This window comes from Ictalurus punctatus, chromosome 8 (genome assembly GCF_001660625.3).
Source record: "Ictalurus punctatus breed USDA103 chromosome 8, Coco_2.0, whole genome shotgun sequence".
In the NCBI taxonomy this organism is placed as follows: domain Eukaryota; kingdom Metazoa; phylum Chordata; class Actinopteri; order Siluriformes; family Ictaluridae; genus Ictalurus; species Ictalurus punctatus.
In genome coordinates this window covers 5,193,582-5,214,573 of record NC_030423.2, presented here as the reverse complement: position 1 = coordinate 5,214,573, position 20,992 = coordinate 5,193,582, and the positions used below count along the sequence as shown (strand labels likewise).

The window sequence follows — 20,992 nt, the reverse complement described above, 5'->3', positions numbered from 1 at the left end:
GAAAATTGTTTGAACAGAAAAGAAATTAAGATGTGGATATTATAAATATCAGAGGTGTGAGCAAATTTGTCATTGGGTCAGCTGCTGTACCACCACACTAGCACTAGCAGGATACAAATGCCTAAGCTAAACATGTCAGGAAAAAGCTGATTTACTACAAATAAAATAAACAGAAATACAGTATCTCACAAAAGTGAGTACACCCCTCACATTTTTGTAAATATTTGATTATATCTTTTCATCTGACAACACTGAAGAAATGACACTTTGCTACAATGTAAAGTAGTGAGTGTACAGCTTGTGTAACAGTGTAAATTTGCTGTCCTCTCAAAATAACTCAACACACAGTCATTAATGTCTAAACCGCTGGCAACAAAAGTGAGTACACCCCTAAGTGAAAATGTCCAAATTGGGCCCAAAATGTCCATATTTTTTGTGGCCACCATTATTTTCCAGCACTGCCTTTACCTTCTTGGGCATGTAGTTCACCAGAGCTTCACAGGTTGCCACTGGAGTCCTCTTCCACTCCTCCATGACAACATCACGGAGCTGGTGGAAGTTAGAGACCTTGTGCTCCTCTCCCTTCTGTTTGAGGATGCCCCACAAATGCTCAATAGGGTTTAGGTCTGGAGACATGCTTGGCCAGTCCATCACCTTCACCCTCAGCTTCTTTAGCAAGGCAGTGGTCGTCTTGGAGGTGTGTTTGGGGTTGTTATCATGCTGGAATACTGCATACTGATCATGCTTCAGTATGTCACAGTACATGTTGGCATTCATGGTTCCCTCAATGAACTGTAGCTCCCCAGTGCCGGCACTACTCATGCAGCCCCAGACCATGACAATCCCACCAACATGCTTGATTGTAGGCAAAACACAATTGTACAATTGTCTTTGTACTCCTCACCTGGTTGCCGCCACACACGCTTGACACCATTTGAACCAAATAAGTTTATCTTGGTCTCATCAGACCACAGGACATGGTTCCAGTAATCCATGTCCTTAGCTGCTTGTCTTCAGCAAACTGTTTGCGGGCTTTCTTGTGCATCATCTTTAGAAGAGGCTTCCTTCTGGGACGACAGCCATGCAGACCAATTTGATGCAGTGTGCAGCGTATGGTCTGAGCACTGACAGGCTGACCCCCCCCACCCCTTCAGCCTCTGCAGCAATGCTGGCAGCACTCATACGTCTATTTCCCAAAGACAACCTCTGGATATGATGTTGAGCACGTGCACTCAACTTCTTTGGTCGACCATGGCGAGGCCTGTTATGAGTGGAACCTGTCCTGTTAAATGGCTGTATGGTCTTGGCCACCATGCTGCAGCTCAGTGTCAGGGTCTTGCCAATCTTCTTATAGCCTAGGCCATCTTTATGTAGAGCAACAATTTTTTTCCTCAGATCCTCAGAGAGTTCTTTGCCATGAGGTGCCATGTTGAACTTCCAGTGACCAGTATGAGGGAGTGTGAGAGCGATGACACCAAATTTAACACACCTGCTTCACACCTGAGACCTTGTAACACTAACAAGTCAATGAGGAACAAGGATCAAAGGCTCAGTATGGGTCTCATGATAAACACACAGAAACGCACAATACTTCGCTTGAACAAAGACACATGAGGGGTTTAAATACTAAATGTATCAAAGAGGGATAACACATAACAGCTGAGACATTCAATTCAATTCAATTCAATTGAATTTTATTTGTATAGCACTTTTTACAATAGACATTGTCTCAAAGCAGCTTTACAGAAATATCAACATGGTATACAGATATTAAAGGTGCGAATTTATCCCAACTGAGCAAGCCACTGAGTGGCGACGGTGGCAAGGAAAAACTCCCTAAGATGTTTTAAGAGGAAGAAACCTTGAGAGGAACCCGACTCAGAAGGGAACCCATCCTCATCTGGGTAACAACAGTTAGTGTGAAAAAGTTCATTATGGATTTATATGAAGTCTGTATGGCGTTAGGAGCAGCCGTGGTCCCAGCAGTCTGGAATTAAAGAAGATTTGAGCTCCATCCAGAGGCAGAAAGGATCTGGATCTCTAGTATCTCCATAAATTTGTGTGGGGCTCAGCGAAAGGAGAGAGGGAGAAAAAAGATAATTATGACTGCGAAGTAGTAGAACAGAATCTAGTCAGGGTAGGCTTGAGTAAACAAATACGTTTTAAGCTTAGACTTAAACACTGAGACTGTGTCTGAGTCCCGAACACTAATAGGAAGACTGTTCCATAACTGTGGGGCTCTATAAGAGAAAGCTCTTCCCCCTGCTGTAGCCCTCACTATTCGAGGTACCGTCAAATAGCCTGCATCTTTTGACCTAAGTAGGCGTGGCGGATCATATAAAACCAAAAGGTCGCTTAGATATTGTGGCGCGAGACCATTTAGTGCTTTATAGGTTAATAAAAGTATTTTATAATTACTGCGAGATTTTACTGGGAGCCAATGCAGTATTGATAATATCGGTGTGATATGGTCGTATCTTCTAGTTCTAGTTAGGACTCTAGCAGCTGCATTCTGGACTAACTGGAGCTTATTTATATTCCTATTGGAACATCCAGACAGTATGGCATTACAGTAATCTAATCTAGAGGTGACAAATGCATGAACTAGTATTTCCGCATCATGTAGTGACAATATATTTCTTATTTTAGAAATATTTCTGAAATGAAAGAAGGCTATCCTAGTAATATTATCTACATGAGCATCAAATGATAGGCTGGAGTCAATAATCACTCCAAGGTCTTTAACTACTGTACATGATGAAACAGAAAGACCATCCAGAGTAACCATGTGATCAGAAAGAATACTTCTAGCTACACGTGGGCCTAATAAAAGTATTTCTGTTTTATCAAAATTAAGTAGAAGGAAGTTAATTAACATCCAATGTCTAATGTCCTTTACACAATCCTCAACTTTACTAAGCTTCTGTCTGTCCTCTGGCTTCGCTGAAACATACAACTGTGTATCATCAGCATAACAGTGGAAGCTAATTCCATGTTTACGAATAATTTGACCTAGGGGTAGCATATATAAAGTAAAGAGCAGTGGACCTAAAACAGAACCCTGTGGAACTCCAAAAGTAACCTCAGTACGCATGGAGAAATCACCATTTACATCTACGAACTGATAACGATCGGTCAGATAAGACCTGAGCCAGGAGAGGACTGTTCCCTTAATACCAACAACATTTTCTAATCTATCAAGTAGAATAGTGTGATCTATAGTATCAAAAGCTGCACTAAGGTCGAGTAACACAAGCAGCGAGACACAACACTGATCGTAAGTCAGTAGAAGGTCATTTACTACTTTAACTAACGCTGTCTCTGTGCTATGATGAGGTCTAAATCCTGACTGATACATTTCATGAATGTTATTCCTATCTAAGTACGAGCATAACTGCTTTGCTACAACCTTTTCTAAAATCTTAGAGATGAAGGGGAGATTTGATATTGGTCTATAGTTGGACAATTGAGACGGGTCAAGATCAGGTTTTTTAATCAAGGGTTTAATAACTGCTAATTTAAGTGATTTAGGTACATAGCCAGTGCTTAGGGAAGAATTGATTATATTTAGAAGTGGTTCAATTACTCCTGGACAAATCTGTTTAAACAAACATGTAGGTACGGGATCTAGTATGCAAGTTGATGAATTGGCTGAAGAGATTAATGTAGTTAGCTCGGTCTCTCTAAGCGGAGCAAAACACTCTAAGCATTAATCTGATATTGCTACATTGTCATGTAATGGGTTTGTTACAGTACTGTCCAGTTTTAATTTAATGGCCTGTATTTCACGTCTAATATTTTCAACCTTATCAATGAAAAATTTCATGAAATCTTCACTGCTATGTAATGATTGAGTGTTTCTCTCTGTAGTGGTTTTATTCCTAGTTAATTTTGCTACTGTGTTGAAAAGGAATCTAGAATTGTTTTTGTTTTCTCCTATTAAGGTGGAGAAATAGATTTTTCTAGCATCGCCAAGAGATTTCCTATATTTCAGTAGGCTCTCCTTCCATGCTGTTTGAAATATCACCAGTTTGGTTTGACGCCATTTATGTTCTAATTGTCGAGTTGTCTGTTTTAAGGTTCGCGTTTGATCGTTATACCAGGGTGCTAATTTTTTCTCTCTAATTATTTTCCTTTTGAGTGGAGCCACTCTATCTAGCGTGTAGCGGAGTGTTGACTCCAAGCTTTCAGTCGCCTGATCGAGTTCTGTGTGATCTGACGGTGATCCAAATCTAATTGATGTTTCTGCAAGGTTATTTATGAAGCTCGGTGCAGTAGCTGATGTGTAGGTACGTTTTATGCGGTAGCGAGGCGAGGTGGAAATATTATGATCAATACGTATTATGAACGAGATAAGATAATGGTCTGAGACAACTTCAGACTGCGGAAAAATGATAATATTTTCTATACTTAGTCCGTATGTTAGTATGAGGTCAAGAGTGTGACCACCATTATGAGTAGGCCCGATTACGTTCTGATTAATCCCTACTGAATCTAAGATGGACACAACCGCTAATCTTAGAGGGTCTCCCAGGTTATCAAAATGAATATTAAAGTCTCCGACGATTAATGCTTTATCTACAGACACAACCAGGTTTGAGAAAAAGTCTGCAAACATTACAAACAACCAATAAAATAACAGGGGCAGAGACAGGACAGAAAACAAAACACACGTGTAACTGTAAACAAAGTCAATGCCAAACCGGAATCACACGTTCAGGCAGTTCATGCGTGCTAAATGATCCAGCACTCAGCATGAGGGGAATTCTGTGACAGTATACTGGGAGATACAAACTGTAAAATATCGTATTTTGAAAAATAATTGCAAAATTGCGTTAACTGAAACCCAATGTGTCTTTTAAAAATAATAATTAATTAATGTTACTGTGTTTTAATGTTCTTGCCCATTAAAGGGTCAATAATATTAGCTCAATAAAATATGATTAAATGGTCCTGCACAGCCAAATTACTATATCCTCCAATCGCTATTTCATGCTGTGTGGACAGGAGAAACATTTTTTCATATTCATCATTTGTGTAATATATTTATATTATAAAAACGAGTGGTGTATTTTCTATAATACACTGACTGTGGATTAACAATTATTGTGACAGCTCATTGGTCATCTTGTGTCGTCTTGTGACGTCTTGAGCTCTTCCCCAAATTCAATAAAAACATTTAGTCCTAGAATTATTTTTCCAAAGAATCAAAAGAACAGTATGTAAAAAGAGAGACACCACACAAAATTCCAAACAATTAGCTCTAATGTGAGGTATTATATTCAGTAATATGTTGAATAAAGAAATTTATGGATAAGCTGTATCTATAGTTATCTATAATTCATTGCTCAAATTTATGTTTCTCTTAGAAATCATATTGTCAACGGATATTTTATTTAAACCTCATATCCCACAGTGCTCTTACTTAGAAATAATCTCTGAAGTCAAACAAACACTTTTATTAATTAAAAGTAAAAGGAAATGGAAGGTCCCCTACAACCATCCATTATACATCTACCACTATATTGGGATTTGAATCATGTGAGATCATGAAAGAATTGGCTGTACAGTGTATGTATCTGAATAAAATGCAAGAGCATTATAGTTTGTGCCCTTATATGTACTAGAAGCTCAGTTTGAGCCCGCCTTAAGAAGAAATCCAATGTTGCACAGAGTGAAAAAGTGGGTCTTATTACAATCAAACTGAAGAGTTGTTACTGAAAGCAAGGCAGGAAAGTCTCTAAACAAGCCAAGACAATACCATAAAAAAGAATGCAAATATGTATGTTATTGTTTGTTAAATACATTGCAGGCCCTATTTGAATGCTTGCAATGTATTTAAGTTTTATGTTGGTGAACCTCAAGACTATTGGATACATACAATGCAGTGTGGCAATTTTTTCCCAACGCAATGTTTGCACTGTGGCAGGGTGCATCATCCTGCTGAAAGAGGCCACTGCCATTAGGGAATACTGTTGCCATGAAGGGGTGTACTTGGTCTGCAACAATGTTTAGGTAGGTGATACATGTCAAAGTAACATCCACATGAATGCCAGGACCCAAGGTTTCCCACCAGAACATTGCCCAGAGCATCACACTGCCTCCGCCAACTTGCCTTCTTTCCATAGTGCACCTTGGTGCCATCTTTTCCCCAGGCAAGCGAAACACATGCACCCAGCTGTCCACATGATGTAAAAGAAAACATAATTCATGAGACCAGGCCATCTTCTCCCATTGCTCCATGGTTCAGTTCTGATGCTTACATGCCCATTGTAGGCACTTTTGGCAGTAGACAGGAGTCAGAATGGGCACTCTGACCGGTCTGTGGCTACTCTGCCTGATATGCAGCAAGCTGCAACGCCCTGCGTGTTCTAACACCGTTCTATCATAGCCAGCATTAACATTTTCAGCAATTTGTGCCACAGTAGCTCTTCTGTGGGATCGGACCAGATGGGCTAGCCTTCGCTCCCCACACACATCAATGACCCAGTTAACCGTTTGTCCTTTCTTGAACCACTTTTGGTAGGTGCTAACCAGTGGGAACACCCCACAAGACCTGCCTCTTTGGAGATGTTCTGACCCAGTCTTCTAGCCATCTTAACTGAATTTCTTTAGAATCTATTTCTATTTCTTACTTGAATTAATGTTACTGTGAAAACACTGCAAATCCACAAACCATATGAATATAATTACTGGTACTGGTTAATTTTTAGTTACTCATGATTTTAATTTCCAGGAAATACCTTTTTTAGCTTTGTCATTATACAAGTGTTTATATACTCAATGATTATTTCAAGGGTAAAAAGGTTGGAATCCTTAAGGATATACAGTCATGTGAAACTATAAGTACATCCCATGGAATTATTTATTTATTTATTTATTTTATTTGTTTTCTTTTACATATTTGGACAAGCAAACATTTGATCCTCTTTGAAATAGTAATAAAGGTGATACACTATCAAATGACACATAAAATTCACATTTTGTAGTAATTGTCACAATTTAAATAAATTTTTTTTTTTTAAAAAACCCAGATCAGTCACAAGGAAAAAGTAAGTACGCCCCTACATTTATCACCCCTAAAATATCCATAAAATTAGAATCAGGTGTTCAGTAATTAGAACCTGCTCACGGAGCACAGGTGGAACCTGTCTTATTTAAACCTCTCATATTTAGTGTCTGGTGTTCCCTTTGCTTTTGACGTGTGTGGTGTCATCATGCCAAAATTGAAAGAGTTCTATAAGGCCTTCAGAAAAAGGTTGTGGATGCCTATGAGTCTGGCAATAGATTTTAAAAGAATTATTCTCAGAATTATTTGAAATACATCATTTCACTGTAAGGAAAATAATCTACAAGTGGCGCAGATTTAAAATTACTGCCAATTTGTCCAGGACTGGCCGTCCCAGCAAATTCAGCCCAAGAGCAGACCGTCTGATGCAAAAAAAATTCTCCAAGAACCCCAAAATTTCATCATAGGATCTGCTAGTAAGTCTATCAACTGTTGGTGTCGAAGTGCACGCTTCTACAATCAGAATGAGATTGCATAAATTTGATCCCATTATAGCAAGACTACAGTTTGCCAATGAGCATACAGGCAAAGACCAGACCTTTTGGAATAATGTGCTCTGGTCAGACGAATCAAAGATAGAGTTGTGGTGGCAGAAATGTTATGGTTTGGGGATGCTTCGCTGTCTCAGGGACTGGACAGCTTGCATTCATTGATTCAACTATGAATTCTACATCATATCAAAGAGTGTCTGAAGATAATGTGAGGCCATCTGTCCAAGTTGAAGTTGAACTAAAAGTGGGCCTAAGACCAGGATAATTATCCTAAGCACACTAGCAAATCCACCAAGAAATGGCTGAAAAAGAAGAAATGGAGGGTTTGAATCCCATTTAAATGTTGTGCATACATCTTGCAACTGAAAGAAGATTGCATGGAAGAGTGGTCAAGAACTCCAGCAAGCCTGCTGTACAATTATGCAAAACACCTACAAGAAGTTATTTCTGCTAAAGGGGGCAATATTAGCTTCTGTGGCCAAGGGTATTCTTACTTTTTCAAAAGAAGAATATCACATCTTTTGATATTTCTGTTAAATAAATGATTGAAAAAGTTAATTTTCCTTGTGGTTTTTTTCCAATATATCAACTTCATTAATAGGTACTGTTTCAAAGATGATCAAATGTTTGCTTGTACAAATATGTCAAAAAAGCCAACAATTTCCATGGGGTGTACTTATTTTTTCACACGGCTGTACATGCTTTAAAATTAGTTATCCAAGCAGACCCTTGTAATTCTGATATATGCAGTGAAAATATTCAATAACCATAAAGACTAAATATAAAAGTATAAGCAAAAAACAATGACTGAGAATGGTGAGGGAGAATGGAGAGAGATCCTAATAATAAATTTGATAGAAAGAGATTAATCCAAATTTCTGAAACAAGCAAACAAACAAACACAACCCTCAAGCAGGTCAGGTTAAGACAATCAAATATGAATTACCTATTCACATTCATGTCACATCAACAGTTCTCACAAAACATAAACACCAGTGAGACCTGTCTATACCTTCTGCCAGCTATCAAGCATGCGATTTGCAATTGTCAGCTTGTGACTTCTCTCACGCTCTCACTGTCTGTCTGTCAGTCTGCCTGTCTGCCTGCCTGCCTGCCTGCCTGCCTGTCTGTCTCTCTTTGAAACAAGCATTCACAGGGGAAGCAAGGGGTTGCTATAGAGGCAGCAAGGATGGGGGGTGGGGAGGTGGTGAGGGGGGGGGGGGGGGGGGGGGGGTGTTGCTACAAATAAAAAGCTTCCCTCAGGATCCTGTAATCACTGCTGGACTGGTGATAACACCACTTCATTATGAACCACTCCACACCCCAATGATACTCTTCCACCAACAAAGCATCTAAATTATGGACACAATTATTTATTTGAGTTTGCAGATAAAATAGTGATACATATCAGTAAGGGTACAAAGAAAGAAGCACCGAGAAATCCTTCAGTGGGCAATGGACAACAAAACTGTGTTGGTGACACAAAAGACTCAACTGAAGTAAGTGAAATATATATGCAGAATTCAAGTCATGTAATGTTTGAAACTGTGTTTTGGCAGCCAGTGGACACATCAGAAGGCCACAAATTCAGCAGTTCAGAAGAAATATAACTGATGGAGACAGAGAGGAAAGCCATAATTAAAGTTACTAAAATAAAATTGGTTTTGGTATTACTGGTGTGATTCATGGATCTCTGCTATGCTTACAGTGCATCTGGAAAGTATTCACAGCGCTTCACTTTTTCCACATTTTATTATGTTACAGCCTTATTCCAAAATGGATTAAATTAATTTCCTCAAAATTCTATAAACAATACCCCATAATGACAACATGAAAGAAGTTTGTTTGAAATCTTTGCAAATTTATTAAAAATAAAAAACAAAAAAAAGCACATGTACATAAGTATTCACAGCCTTTGCTAAATACTTTGTTGAAGCACCATTGGCACCAATTACAGCCTCAAGTCTTTTTGAGTATGATGCTACAAGCTTGGCACACCTATTTTTGGGCAGTTTCTCCCATTCTTCTTTGCAGGACCTCTCAAGCTCCATCAGGTTGGATGGGGAGCATTGGTGCACAGCCATTTTCAGATCTCTCCAGAGATGTTCAATCGGGTTCAAGTCTGGGCTCTGGCTGGGCCACTCAAGGACATGTACAGAGTTGTCCTGTAGCCACTCCTTTGTTATCTTGGCTGTGTGCTTAGGGTCGTTGTCCTGTTGGAAGATGAACCTTCACTCCAGTCTGAGGTCCAGAGCGCTCTAGAGCAGGTTTTCATCAAGGATGTTTCTGTACATTGCTGAATTCATCGATGCTGATTAGTCTCCCAGTTCCTGCCACTGAAAAACATCCCCACAGCATGATGCTGCCACCATCATGCTTCACTGTAGGGATGGTATTTGCCAGGTGATGAGTGGTGCCTGGTTTCCTCCAGACATGACGCTTGCCATTCAGGCCAAAGAGTTCAATCTTTGTTTCATCATGGTCTGAGAGTCATTCAGGTGCCCTTTGGCAAACTCCAGGCGGGCTGTCATGTGCCTTTTACTGAGGAGTGGCTTCCGCCTGGCCACTCAACCATACAGGCCTGATTGATGGAGTGCGGCAGAGATGGTTGTTCTTCTGGAAGGTCCTCCTCTCTCCACAGAGATACGCTGGAGCTCTGTCAGAGTGACCATCGGGTTGGACTGACTAAGTCCCTTCTCCCCCGATCGCTCAGTTTGGCCGGGCGGCCAGCTCTAGGAAGAGTCCTGCTGGTTCCAAACTTCTTCCATTTACAGATGATGGAGCTTATTGGGACCTTCAATGCTGCAGTAATGTTTCTTTACCCTTCCCCAGATCTGTGCCTCGATACAATCCTGTCTCGGAGGTCTACAGGACTTCATGGCTTGGTTTGTGCTCTGACATGCATTGTTAACTGTGGGACCTTATATATACACAGGTGTGTACCTTTCCAGATCATGTCCAATCAACTGAATTTACCACAGGTGGACTCCAATCAAGTTGTAGAAACATCTCAAGGATGATCAGGGAAAAGGGTTGCACCTGAGCTCAATTTTGAGTGTCATGGCAAAGGCTGTGAATATTTATGTACATGTGTTTTTTTGGTTTTTTATTTTTAATAAATTTGCAAAGATTTCAAACAAACTTCTTTCATGTCATCATTATGGGGTATTCTTTGTAGAATTTTGAGAAAAATAATGAATTTAATCCATATTGGAATAAGGCTGTAACATAACAAAATGTGGAAAAAGTGAAGCGCTGTGAATACATTCCGGATGCACTGTAAGTAGCTCAAGAGGTCATTCAAGCTGTACAACTGTCTATATCTGATACATAAATGGAACAACCATAGATTTTAGACCATGGTGGCAAGAGAACAAGATCTAAACCCTTCGAAAGAGGGTTCATTAATAGGGAACAGATTACAGGAGCTTCAGTCACAGACACTGCTTAACTGCCCAGTATTCCAATAGGAACGGGTGACTAAAGTAACATACGTTCTTCAAGTGACTGAAAATGTCAATCCAGAATTTGAATATAGAAAATTTAAGAATCAATGTCATGGTACACTTACACTTGTGATGGCCTGACAACTTACTAACATACTTTATTTTATGTGTTTTTTTGCTTGAATATGTCACCTGTCTATAGGTACAGCAGCAAGGTTGGCTGTGCAGCAGTGTATGATGAAAGTTTTTTTCAAAATAACTTAAAATTTAAAAAAGCAAACTACATAAGAACAGGCTGACCATCTCAAGACCACAGGAGAGAGGAGGCTGCAGATGCAGCAGTATGTGTGTGGGTCAATGTGCAAAAACTGAGACAGATGGCAGGGCTTGAGGATTTACAGGTAAGCATGCCCATTTGTTATCAGCTGATTCATTATCCTTTATTATTAATTAGCCACAAAGCCCTGGTATGAACATTTGCTTTCCATGGGTTCTGCATTTCATAATTTCATAGTCCTAAAAGGATTTCCTGCAATCTCAGTTAATATCTTCATATACTGAGAGAGTAGCAAACCTTGGGAGAATTAAAGATTAAATTGATATGCTGTGCAGTTTTACCCAGCTTGAATCTACTGTATATGTTTACTTTAACAAGTTCACATTATAAAATATCAATGAACCTCTTGGAGGGTTTCAAGGCTTGGAATGTAGGAGATGCTCCCTACTTGAATTTAGAGATTAGTCTGCTTTATGAAAAACATAATCTATGTCATAACTCAAAGACTGAAAATGTCACAGACAAAAAATGCATATGTATAGATTACAAATAATGATAACAATCTGCTATGACTGAACTGTGATTGATAACCATTCATTTTGAGTAATGCTAGAAAACTACTGGGAATGGGAAAAAAATACTGTTGATGAAAGACAAAGTTGAGATTTTATTTAAGGGAAAAAAGCTGGAGAAAGCATGGATAGCTCTAAAGGCCAAGTAAGTGGCCACTGAAGGGCAGGTTGATTCGTCTTCACACTCATTTGTGACTTCAAAGTTGTACTTATCTCATGCAGTAGCATATTTCACTCACAGCATGCATATTTCCCTCACAGATCCCTGACATTTGAACCAGAAAAGTTTGCCTCCAGTTCCCATTCCTGCTTGCATAAATAAGCCTGTCACAGGCCATTTGCCAGTAAATGGCATGTAAGCATGATGTTAACACAATTCAGAAACAGAATTGGACGTCATACATTTATCAATATCAAATAAGATGTGTAATGAAGATGATAAAATTATGGATTCTAAAGACAATTTTAAATTCACTACACCACTCCCAGAAAGCAAAAATGTACAAAGAAAACAAAAACTTACAAAGCACACACATACATATGCACAATGTATGCCTAAAAGGTGTCACAGTAACCTTTACCAACTATGAAGACATCAGCACAACATTGTTTTTCTGATCACCTGCAAGTTTCTTTCATCTTTCAGTACTTTTGAGTGTGATCTAAACCCTTCACTTCAGTTTTGTAAGAAAACACTTCCCCTTGGTGAAGTTTTATTTAGTGTCCATGCTCTTGCCATGTGGAAAAACATGCAATTTTTCACATAAACTACATGCAATTTTTCACATAAACTACTTTTTTGGGTATTTTTTAGGTGGGGACGTGGGGATGAGTGTAGTTTCATAACCAATGTTGATAGGACAGTGAACATTCAAGGCACAAGGTATATAATATCTGCAATCAGTTTACATCAATGTCTTTATATATGAGTGTGTTCTGAATCTTTTTTGGGTCGAAATGGAAGTCGTAATCTTCCATTTGTCTTCCATTTGGTGTAAGCAGTGGGTCTGCCTCTTGCCCACTCATATTAGATGGACACTATGTGCACATCCATGATTCATTGCCTAAAGTGCAACTCAAAATGGCACACTAGCTAACCCAAGTGCAGCATTATTAATTAATATCTAAAATGCACAGTGTAGTCATAATGTTCACAGGTATTGACTTTAGCATTGATAGGAAAAGATTTTAGAGCTTTGAGTCATGACTGACTTAGCTACCATTTGCTAGCTAGCTAACATTTTCCATCATTTTAATCAAAGTGTATGCAAGCACTGTATAGGTAGCTAATGTATAGTACCAACTGAAAATATAACAGCAGTCACCATTTACACTCAACACAACCTGTTTTTGAGGGGGAAACAATCACTGCTCTCCATATTTTTCATCTAGCTCTACCCATCTGAAGAACTGCTCTTATATCCTCATATATCTGCTCTTACTGCTTGTGTACTTCTTTAAATAGAAGTGACTACCTAAACTTAGCAAGATATTTTGAGTGTTTGCTAAGGCGATACAGTCAATAAATTATTATGAAATTGAGCTAGTGTTATCTGCCTTGTTTAACTTCATTTACTCATGTTTCTTTTGGCAATTATAATATCAGTAAATTGAGCCAACTTAGACATCAAAATGAGCAAAATACTGGAAAAACTGCAAAGAACTCCCTTATGAGGGTCTGTTAGTACAGTTCACAGCAGAACAAGACTTGGCTTTGCTACACAACTGTCAAGAGGTTCATGTATGTGTTGGAACATATGTGTGCATTCTAGAGGCCCAACTATCATGATAGAAGCTGTCAGTCATCTCATCACACCCTGTTATTTATCACCAAATAATTCCTATAAAACACATTTATCGTAAAGAAAATTATTGAGGGCGATACAAAGGTCAATTGAACTTGTAAAAATGACAGAATATTATTCCCTAATATAATTTGGCTCAATCATCCAAAGTACTTTGTGTACTGGCAACTTTTACCATCTCTACCATTATTACTGAAGTACACATTTAAGTAAGTTTCCTGATATTGACATATAAATTTGTTAAAACAACAACTTAGAACATCGTACCTTTTGTTTGAACCCACCCATTCTTCAAATCATCAAAAGCTGAACATTAAAAAAACAAAACGAAAAAAAAAGCTGCTCAAAATAATGAAGGAATGATGACAGGGTGAATCCATTCTTTCTTCCTTCCCTTCAGCCTTCCTTTCTTGCTTCTTTCCTACTCCTGCCTATGGACGGCATACAGATTTACCAAACAATAAGCAAGTTAATTGGGCTCTAGGTGCCAAGCATGTATTGAGTTCATCTGCTGTCTACAGTGCTAAGGGAAGGTGGGCTGTCAAGGTGGGCTTTTCTTTGTTTGTTTTTTCTTTTTCTTACTGCAGTATCATTCACGTGTCTCCATTACAGTGTGTGTTACTACAGAAGCACACCAGTAAGAAATGTGTTTGAGCAGATGTAATAAAAATTATCAGCAGAATGTTTACCCCTGCAGGTATTGTAAATGATAAATTCAATTGGAGACAAACAGCTGGATGCTAAAGTTGTAAGACTTCAGAGACTAATGAGTTTTCTGCTTTTATTTATATATATATATATATATATATATATATATATATATATATATATATATATATATATATATATATATATATATATATCTATCTTTGCAGTGGGAAAATACTCTTCTGATTGCTGTGGCTGCATCTTGATTAATAGTGGCTTTGCAGAACTCTATTCATAGGAGGTGTAAAGAATAGCTGTATAAGTTGTATAAGCTAGAGAGCATAATATGATGGAGTAAAACCTCCTCTTCTGTTCCAGATTCATGTTTTAGATTCATTTTTTTTTATTATTGTTGTCCATCAATGTTGACAGTAATTTGAGTTTCACATCTCTGATTAAGTGTAAATTAACAAAACAGCAAAAAAAATAAAATAAATAAATAAATAAATAAAAATAATAATAATAATTCCAGGCAAGATAAGACTGAAAAAGAGAAAAACTTTAGGAAAACACATACATTAGAAATTATACTACAGATAAAGTGTATTCTAGTGAGTGTAAATTTGTCCTGCCTTTTTTGAGGAGTTTGTTGAGGATGCAACACTTTTCTTACTGCAAACAAAAAGGAATCAATCCGTATCCAGCAATGACTAAAGTACAGTCAGCAGTTGAGAGGTTGCTTGATAAGGGAGTCTGAGATGATTTTATGGCCCTGCTCTTTATATACTTCATGGACAGGGAGTGCACTGATGGGAGATCACATGTGATTTTGAGCAAGGCCTCAAAAAAAATCTATTAAAACTCTTTTTCTATGTCCATCACTGGTTGGTGGAGGCATTATCGTAAAAAAATGCATTTTGTTTTTTATTTAGTACTGCCCTGAATAAGCTATTCCGCATAAAAGATGTTTACATATAGTCCACAAGACACAATAATAATTGAATTTACACAAAATAATCAGTTCAAAAGTTTAGATACACTTGATTGTTTATACTGTGAGTTGTTTGTAGATTCGCAAAGTTTTTTTGTGCCTTTTTGAAGAAGACTATTTGAATTGGAATTAAATTGCAATTGCACAGTCTTTTAGATAAAATTAAACCTTTTATCTATACTCATGTTCGATGCATGTAAATCGAAGAGGACTTTGGCTGAATGTGTGTTGTGATGAATCCTCAGAAAATCTGTGGTAATTTTGAATAATTTCAAATTCCTCTAAGTGCTGTCCTGGAGGGTTTGATACATTAAGAGCCAGGGAGATGTAAGCTTTTGAACAAGATGATTGTGTCAGAGAGTGTCCCCATAGTCCCCTTTTCTATAAATCATCCTCATCAGGCAGACGAACTCATCCATGCTTCCTAGGCCCATGGCTCCCATGGCAACTAGAAGCTCGGCTGGTGAACCAGGATAACATGAACCCTAGCCACTGCTTCTCTTCAGGATTGGGGTCTAGCAAGCTCCAAAATAAAACTGGAACTGGAGGAAGAATCCATTCCAGTATTGTTAAAAGGAGCCGGGGTGTCCACAAAAAGTGGGAAAATGCACTGAGTGGGAAATGGGAATAGGTGTGCATAACACGTGAGGGAAACAACCAATAATGATGCAGGGGTGGAGACAAGACAAAAAAACAAAACAAACACACGTGGTAATGTACACAAAGTCACAAACCGGAAGAATGCACTGCTTATGCTTAATTTATCAGTGTAAATTGTTATTATTTTGTCTTTTGGTAAACATGTAAATATCTCATGTAGCTTCTGAAGGGCAGTACTAAATGGGATATAAGATCTTTAAAGAAAATAATAACAATTTACACCCATACACACACAGACACATGGGGTAGTTAAAGATATGGGATCTAACTGTGGCATGGAACCTAACATTGGACCTAATATGTGGTAGTCATATTGTTCAGAAACATCAACATATATTTCATAATTACGGAAAGCAACACTCTGCTGAGTAGTTTGACACCAAAATAATGCATATTGTGCAAATGACCTACAAATATAAGTGGGAGCTAAATAGTTCTTGAGGCTGAACCTCTTGTTCAGGAGAAACCAAGTTTGAGTAAATTACCCAGGTAGAAAAAATTAATTTTCCGATCAGGCTTATCTATCTTGCCTGAGTAGCAGCAAAGAGTATTATGTACTGACCAAGGTGCTATCCAAGTGCTATCTGTTCTTGCCATGGTTCTGAAGTAATTCAATGATGATTAAAAATCCAGTAAAATAATAGCATATCGATGCAGCACCAAATTTCAGCTGACCTTAGCTCCACCCCTATGTATGCCAACAACCCAAACTTTGTATATTACCTCAGAATTTTGTCCCTATATATTGTGACATCAGCCCGGCGGTAGCCCGGATGTCTGCCCCATTTGGGAGCCCCGCTGCAACGCTCTGATGGGATCACCAGATTTCCATCAGCACTCACTGCACTCCCTTCACTCCTCTCCTTCACGTTACCCCTTTCTAATTTTTGTAAGTTTGTACATATTGTAAATAAACCCAGCACTAATTCTCCTCAAATCGCCTCTGTGTGTCTGTGCTCTGCCTGCCGCTGATGCGAGTTTCATATGTATTTCAATTTTTGTGCAATTTCATGCAAGTGAACATGAGTTGCAGCTGTTTGAATAAATTAGGCTCTGCCTTGTTAAAATTGATTGACATTGCGAAACATTTGTGAAGATTGGACAAAAACGCCTCGACAAGTTCTCAAAATTAAGGTTCAAATACCATGTGATTGGCAAACATCCCATCATAGCAGAAATTAGTGGGTGGGACCTAAATGAATTTGGCTAATTATTACTATTATTATGATGATATAATCTGCGAGGTCCAAGCACACCTCAAAAAATATCACACCCAGTAGCCAGTTCTTGCCAAATTACATAGAACAATAAAGAGACCATAGATTTATCCAGACCTTAACTTATCGAGTTTTATGACCAGTGCTGGTTGTGTGAAATGCTCGCTGAAGCCTAATTGGCTGAATGTGGCCATGTAATTCATCAATGGTTGAAAACCCAGTTGCAGATTAACAGATTGATGCAGCACACAATTTTGGACTTTTTGTTCCTTAAAAACAGCTATTTGGTCTTAACTCCATTTCCTATCATTGATCATGCCCAAAACTTTGCAGACATCCTCAGAACATAGGGTTAGGGTCAGAACATGTCTTTCAAGTTTAGTCCAATTAAAAGTTATTTAAAAACTGATTTAAAGTGAACACAGAAGCCTACAAACTGAACCAAGCTTATTGAATTTACTTGATTCAAATTCGTATATCGGTTCCACGTCACTGGATTGAGTTTTATTGTACTGTACTGTGTGAATCGATCAAAATTAAACCAAATATTCAAACATTTTATGTATCAATTTAAACATGTGGCAACATTTATCAAATGTGCTGTTACAGAAAGAGCATATTCACAATGTGATTTACAGATCCTGACTATGTAAACTCAGATGTGGGTAGTAATTTATTCTGTTAAATTTCCTTCAGTAACTTTTGGGGAAAAAAAACAACTTTTTATAGTTAACAGGCCATACTTATACTCTTACACAAGTTCATTTTTAATCACAGAAATGTGTTCTTTTACTTTGCTACATTCTGTGCCATTCCTCTGTTACTGTTAAATATGAAAGGTAGTTTTAATAATTCGTTTAAATGATGTACAATGATGCCTCACGATGCACTGCAGTGGTCTGACACAACAACCGCTCATGTGTTTAGCATCCTCGAGATGGAGAAGAACCAAGCATGTCAGAGCACACACACACAGAGTTTTCCATGTAGTCTGAAATTCAGGATTTTCCCTTGATTTTAATCAGATCCGAAGTAACTAGTAACTTGAAGTCTTCTCATCGTATACTTTATTACTCTTACTCAAGTAATTATTAATATTATTACTTTTACTTTTCACCTCCACATCTTTATCCCCACAGTTGCTCTATGAGGGTTCAGATCTACCTGTCCAGCCGACCTACATGTTGGAGCTGTGAAAAGGAAGGTGTGAAAACGTCTAGTGAAAAACAATAGCAGGAATTATCCACACCCACAGGTGCAAATGGCCTATAGCCCTAGGCCTACACAAACCCAAAGTGTGGAGGCCATTCCATTGAACTATCCAGAAGGTATTTCTTATGAAACTGCATGAAAAGTTTACAAAAACAAGAGACTGACAGAAAATCCAGAGACTCTATTTGCAGACCTCCATGAGGATGGCAGCACCAGCAACCTGATTTTTTACATGAATAAACCCCATGCATGGCACAGGGCCATAATTTAAAACTTTCCCTCTGCTGAAAGAAAAGGCATATGTGGGGGTTTCCAGCTTAAAAATAAAAAAGTGCAGCAATTCCTGGAATTTTATGATCTGAAGTCAATCAAGTCAATGTTTACATTAGTTAGTATTTTTATGCATAAATTGACATACACTCAGAAGCACAACATTTTTCCAAATACACAGGGTTTTCATGAATACCACATTTGTTGTGTAAACACTGGATTGAAAAAAAATATGAAAAATCCATTCATATTCAGCTTGATAAATGAGACTCAATGTCAGTAGTCAGGTCCTAATTTAGTCATGCATGCAGATAATGTTTTAGAGATCTCAATCCAGCTTCATTCATGATGACTGTATACAGACTTTTGATGACCATAGATAAAGGTAGATGGTTTCTGTGCAAGGAATGTTCATAAAATTGTTCGAGAATTTGTAAAAAAAAATATATATATTAAGTGTCTTTGACAAATACTGGTAAAGACTGAAAGATGCGTTGAAAAATGTCATACAGAAATTGGGATATAATTTTTTGAGACAAAAGTATTGAGACAAGAGTATTAAGACAAGAAGATTATCCACCATTAGGTTCAAAGCTGAAGCAGGGAGATGTCTTGCTGCAATGACATCAGTAATAGTTGTCTGAATGAGGACTGTAGCTGAGGAGTGAGGTCCTTGTTAATCCACCTATAGAAGCTGGTATCTGAGGGCTGTGCCTCTGCTTCCTTGATGTAAAGGTGTTTTTCCCAAAACAACAACTGTTCCATTGTTATCCACAGTGGTTTGCACATTCGCCTCACACCTCCAGGTTCAGGGGTTCGATTCCCACCGTGGCCCTGTGTGTGCGGAGTTTGCATGTTCTCTGCGGGGGTTTCCTCCGGGTACTCCGGTTTCCTCCCCCAGTCCAAAGACATGCATGGTAGGCTGATTGGCATGTCCAAAGTGTCCATAGTGTATGAATGGGTGTGTGAATGTGTATGTGAGTGTGCCCTGCGATGGATTGGCACCCTGTCCAGGGTGTACCCCGCCTTGTGCCCGATGTTCCCTGGGATAGGCTCCAGGTTCCCTGTGACCCATAAGAGGATAAGTGGTATAGAAGATGGATGGATGGATAGTTCTGCTAGGATAATTATAATAATAATAAAATGCTACATATTTTTGTACTATGGTAATCCTTTGCTACATGCAATAGTTCTAGTGAGGTTCTTAGATAATGAACCACAGACACAATTACATTGATGCAGTCAGTCCTTGTTTATACAATGCTGGGATAATCAGTCAATTACAGCCTCAGAAGCACTCTGTTTGCACAGCTGATGAAAGACTTTTGTCCAAAATCAGTATGTACTCTACTGAACTTTTACCTCCTCTTACATCCTCTCAATAATGGAGAACACAACACACATAGGATTGGACCGTAGAGGACTGGAGTAAGGCCATCTTATCTGAGGAGTCCAGTTTTCAGCTTTGCCTAACACATGGTCATCTAATTGTTAGACGGAGACCTGGAGAGGCCTACAAGCCACAGTATTTCACACCCACTATGACATTTGGTGGAGGATCAGTGATGATCTGATTTGTCTTTCTGAAGGATGCATGAATCAAGCCATGTACAAGGTTGTCCTGGAAGAAAACTTGATTCCTACTCCTATGACTAAGTTCCCCAACTCTGAGGATTGTTTTTTCCAGCAGGACAATACTCCATGCCACACAGCCAGGTCAAATAAGGTATGGATGGAGGACCACCAGATCAAGACCCTGTCATGGCAAGCCTAATCTCCCGACTTGAACCCCATTGAAAACCTCTGGAATGTGATCAAGAAGAAGCTCAAACAAAGCTGAGGTGCTTGAATTTGTGTGCCAGAAGTGGCATAAAGTCATTCAACATCAATGTGAAAGACTAGTGGAGAGCATGCCAAGACGCATGAAAGCTGTGATTGAAAATTAGGGTTATTCCACCAAATATTGATTTCTGAACTGAAGTTAAAACATTAGTATTGTTTAAAAATTAATATGAACTTATTTTCTTTGCATTATTCGAGGTCTAACAATACTGCATCTTTTTTGTTATTTTGACCAGTTCGTCATTTTCTGCAAATAAATGCTCTATATGACACTATTTTACCCAAACACATGCCTATACATAGTAAAACCAGAGAAACTGATAATTTTGTAGTGGTCTCTTAATTTTTACCCGAGCAGAGTGCTATTATATATATATATATATATATATATATATATATATATATATATATATATATATATATATATATATATATATATATATATACACACACAGTATACAGTGAAGGAAATAAGTATTTGATCCCTTGCTG

The 20,992-nt window shown here is 38.3% G+C and overlaps 1 protein-coding gene across 6 annotated transcripts in view; it reads right to left on the bottom strand.

Annotated features, from left to right (window-relative positions):
• Window positions 1–20,992, bottom strand: part of diaph2 (diaphanous-related formin 2) — a 388,403-nt gene that overhangs the window by 116,307 nt on the left and 251,104 nt on the right. The window contains exon 25 of one of the 6 annotated variants that reach the window (XM_047157081.2): window positions 10,816–14,091. The exons of 4 other annotated variants lie outside the window; for them this stretch is intronic. In XM_047157081.2, coding sequence (XP_047013037.1) covers window positions 14,057–14,091 — 35 coding nt within the window. In that variant the 3' untranslated portion in view covers window positions 10,816–14,056. Of the gene's footprint in view, window positions 1–10,815; window positions 14,092–14,533; window positions 19,723–20,992 lie in introns of those variants that run through there. One more of the 6 variants, XM_053682093.1, reaches the window with a different exon arrangement.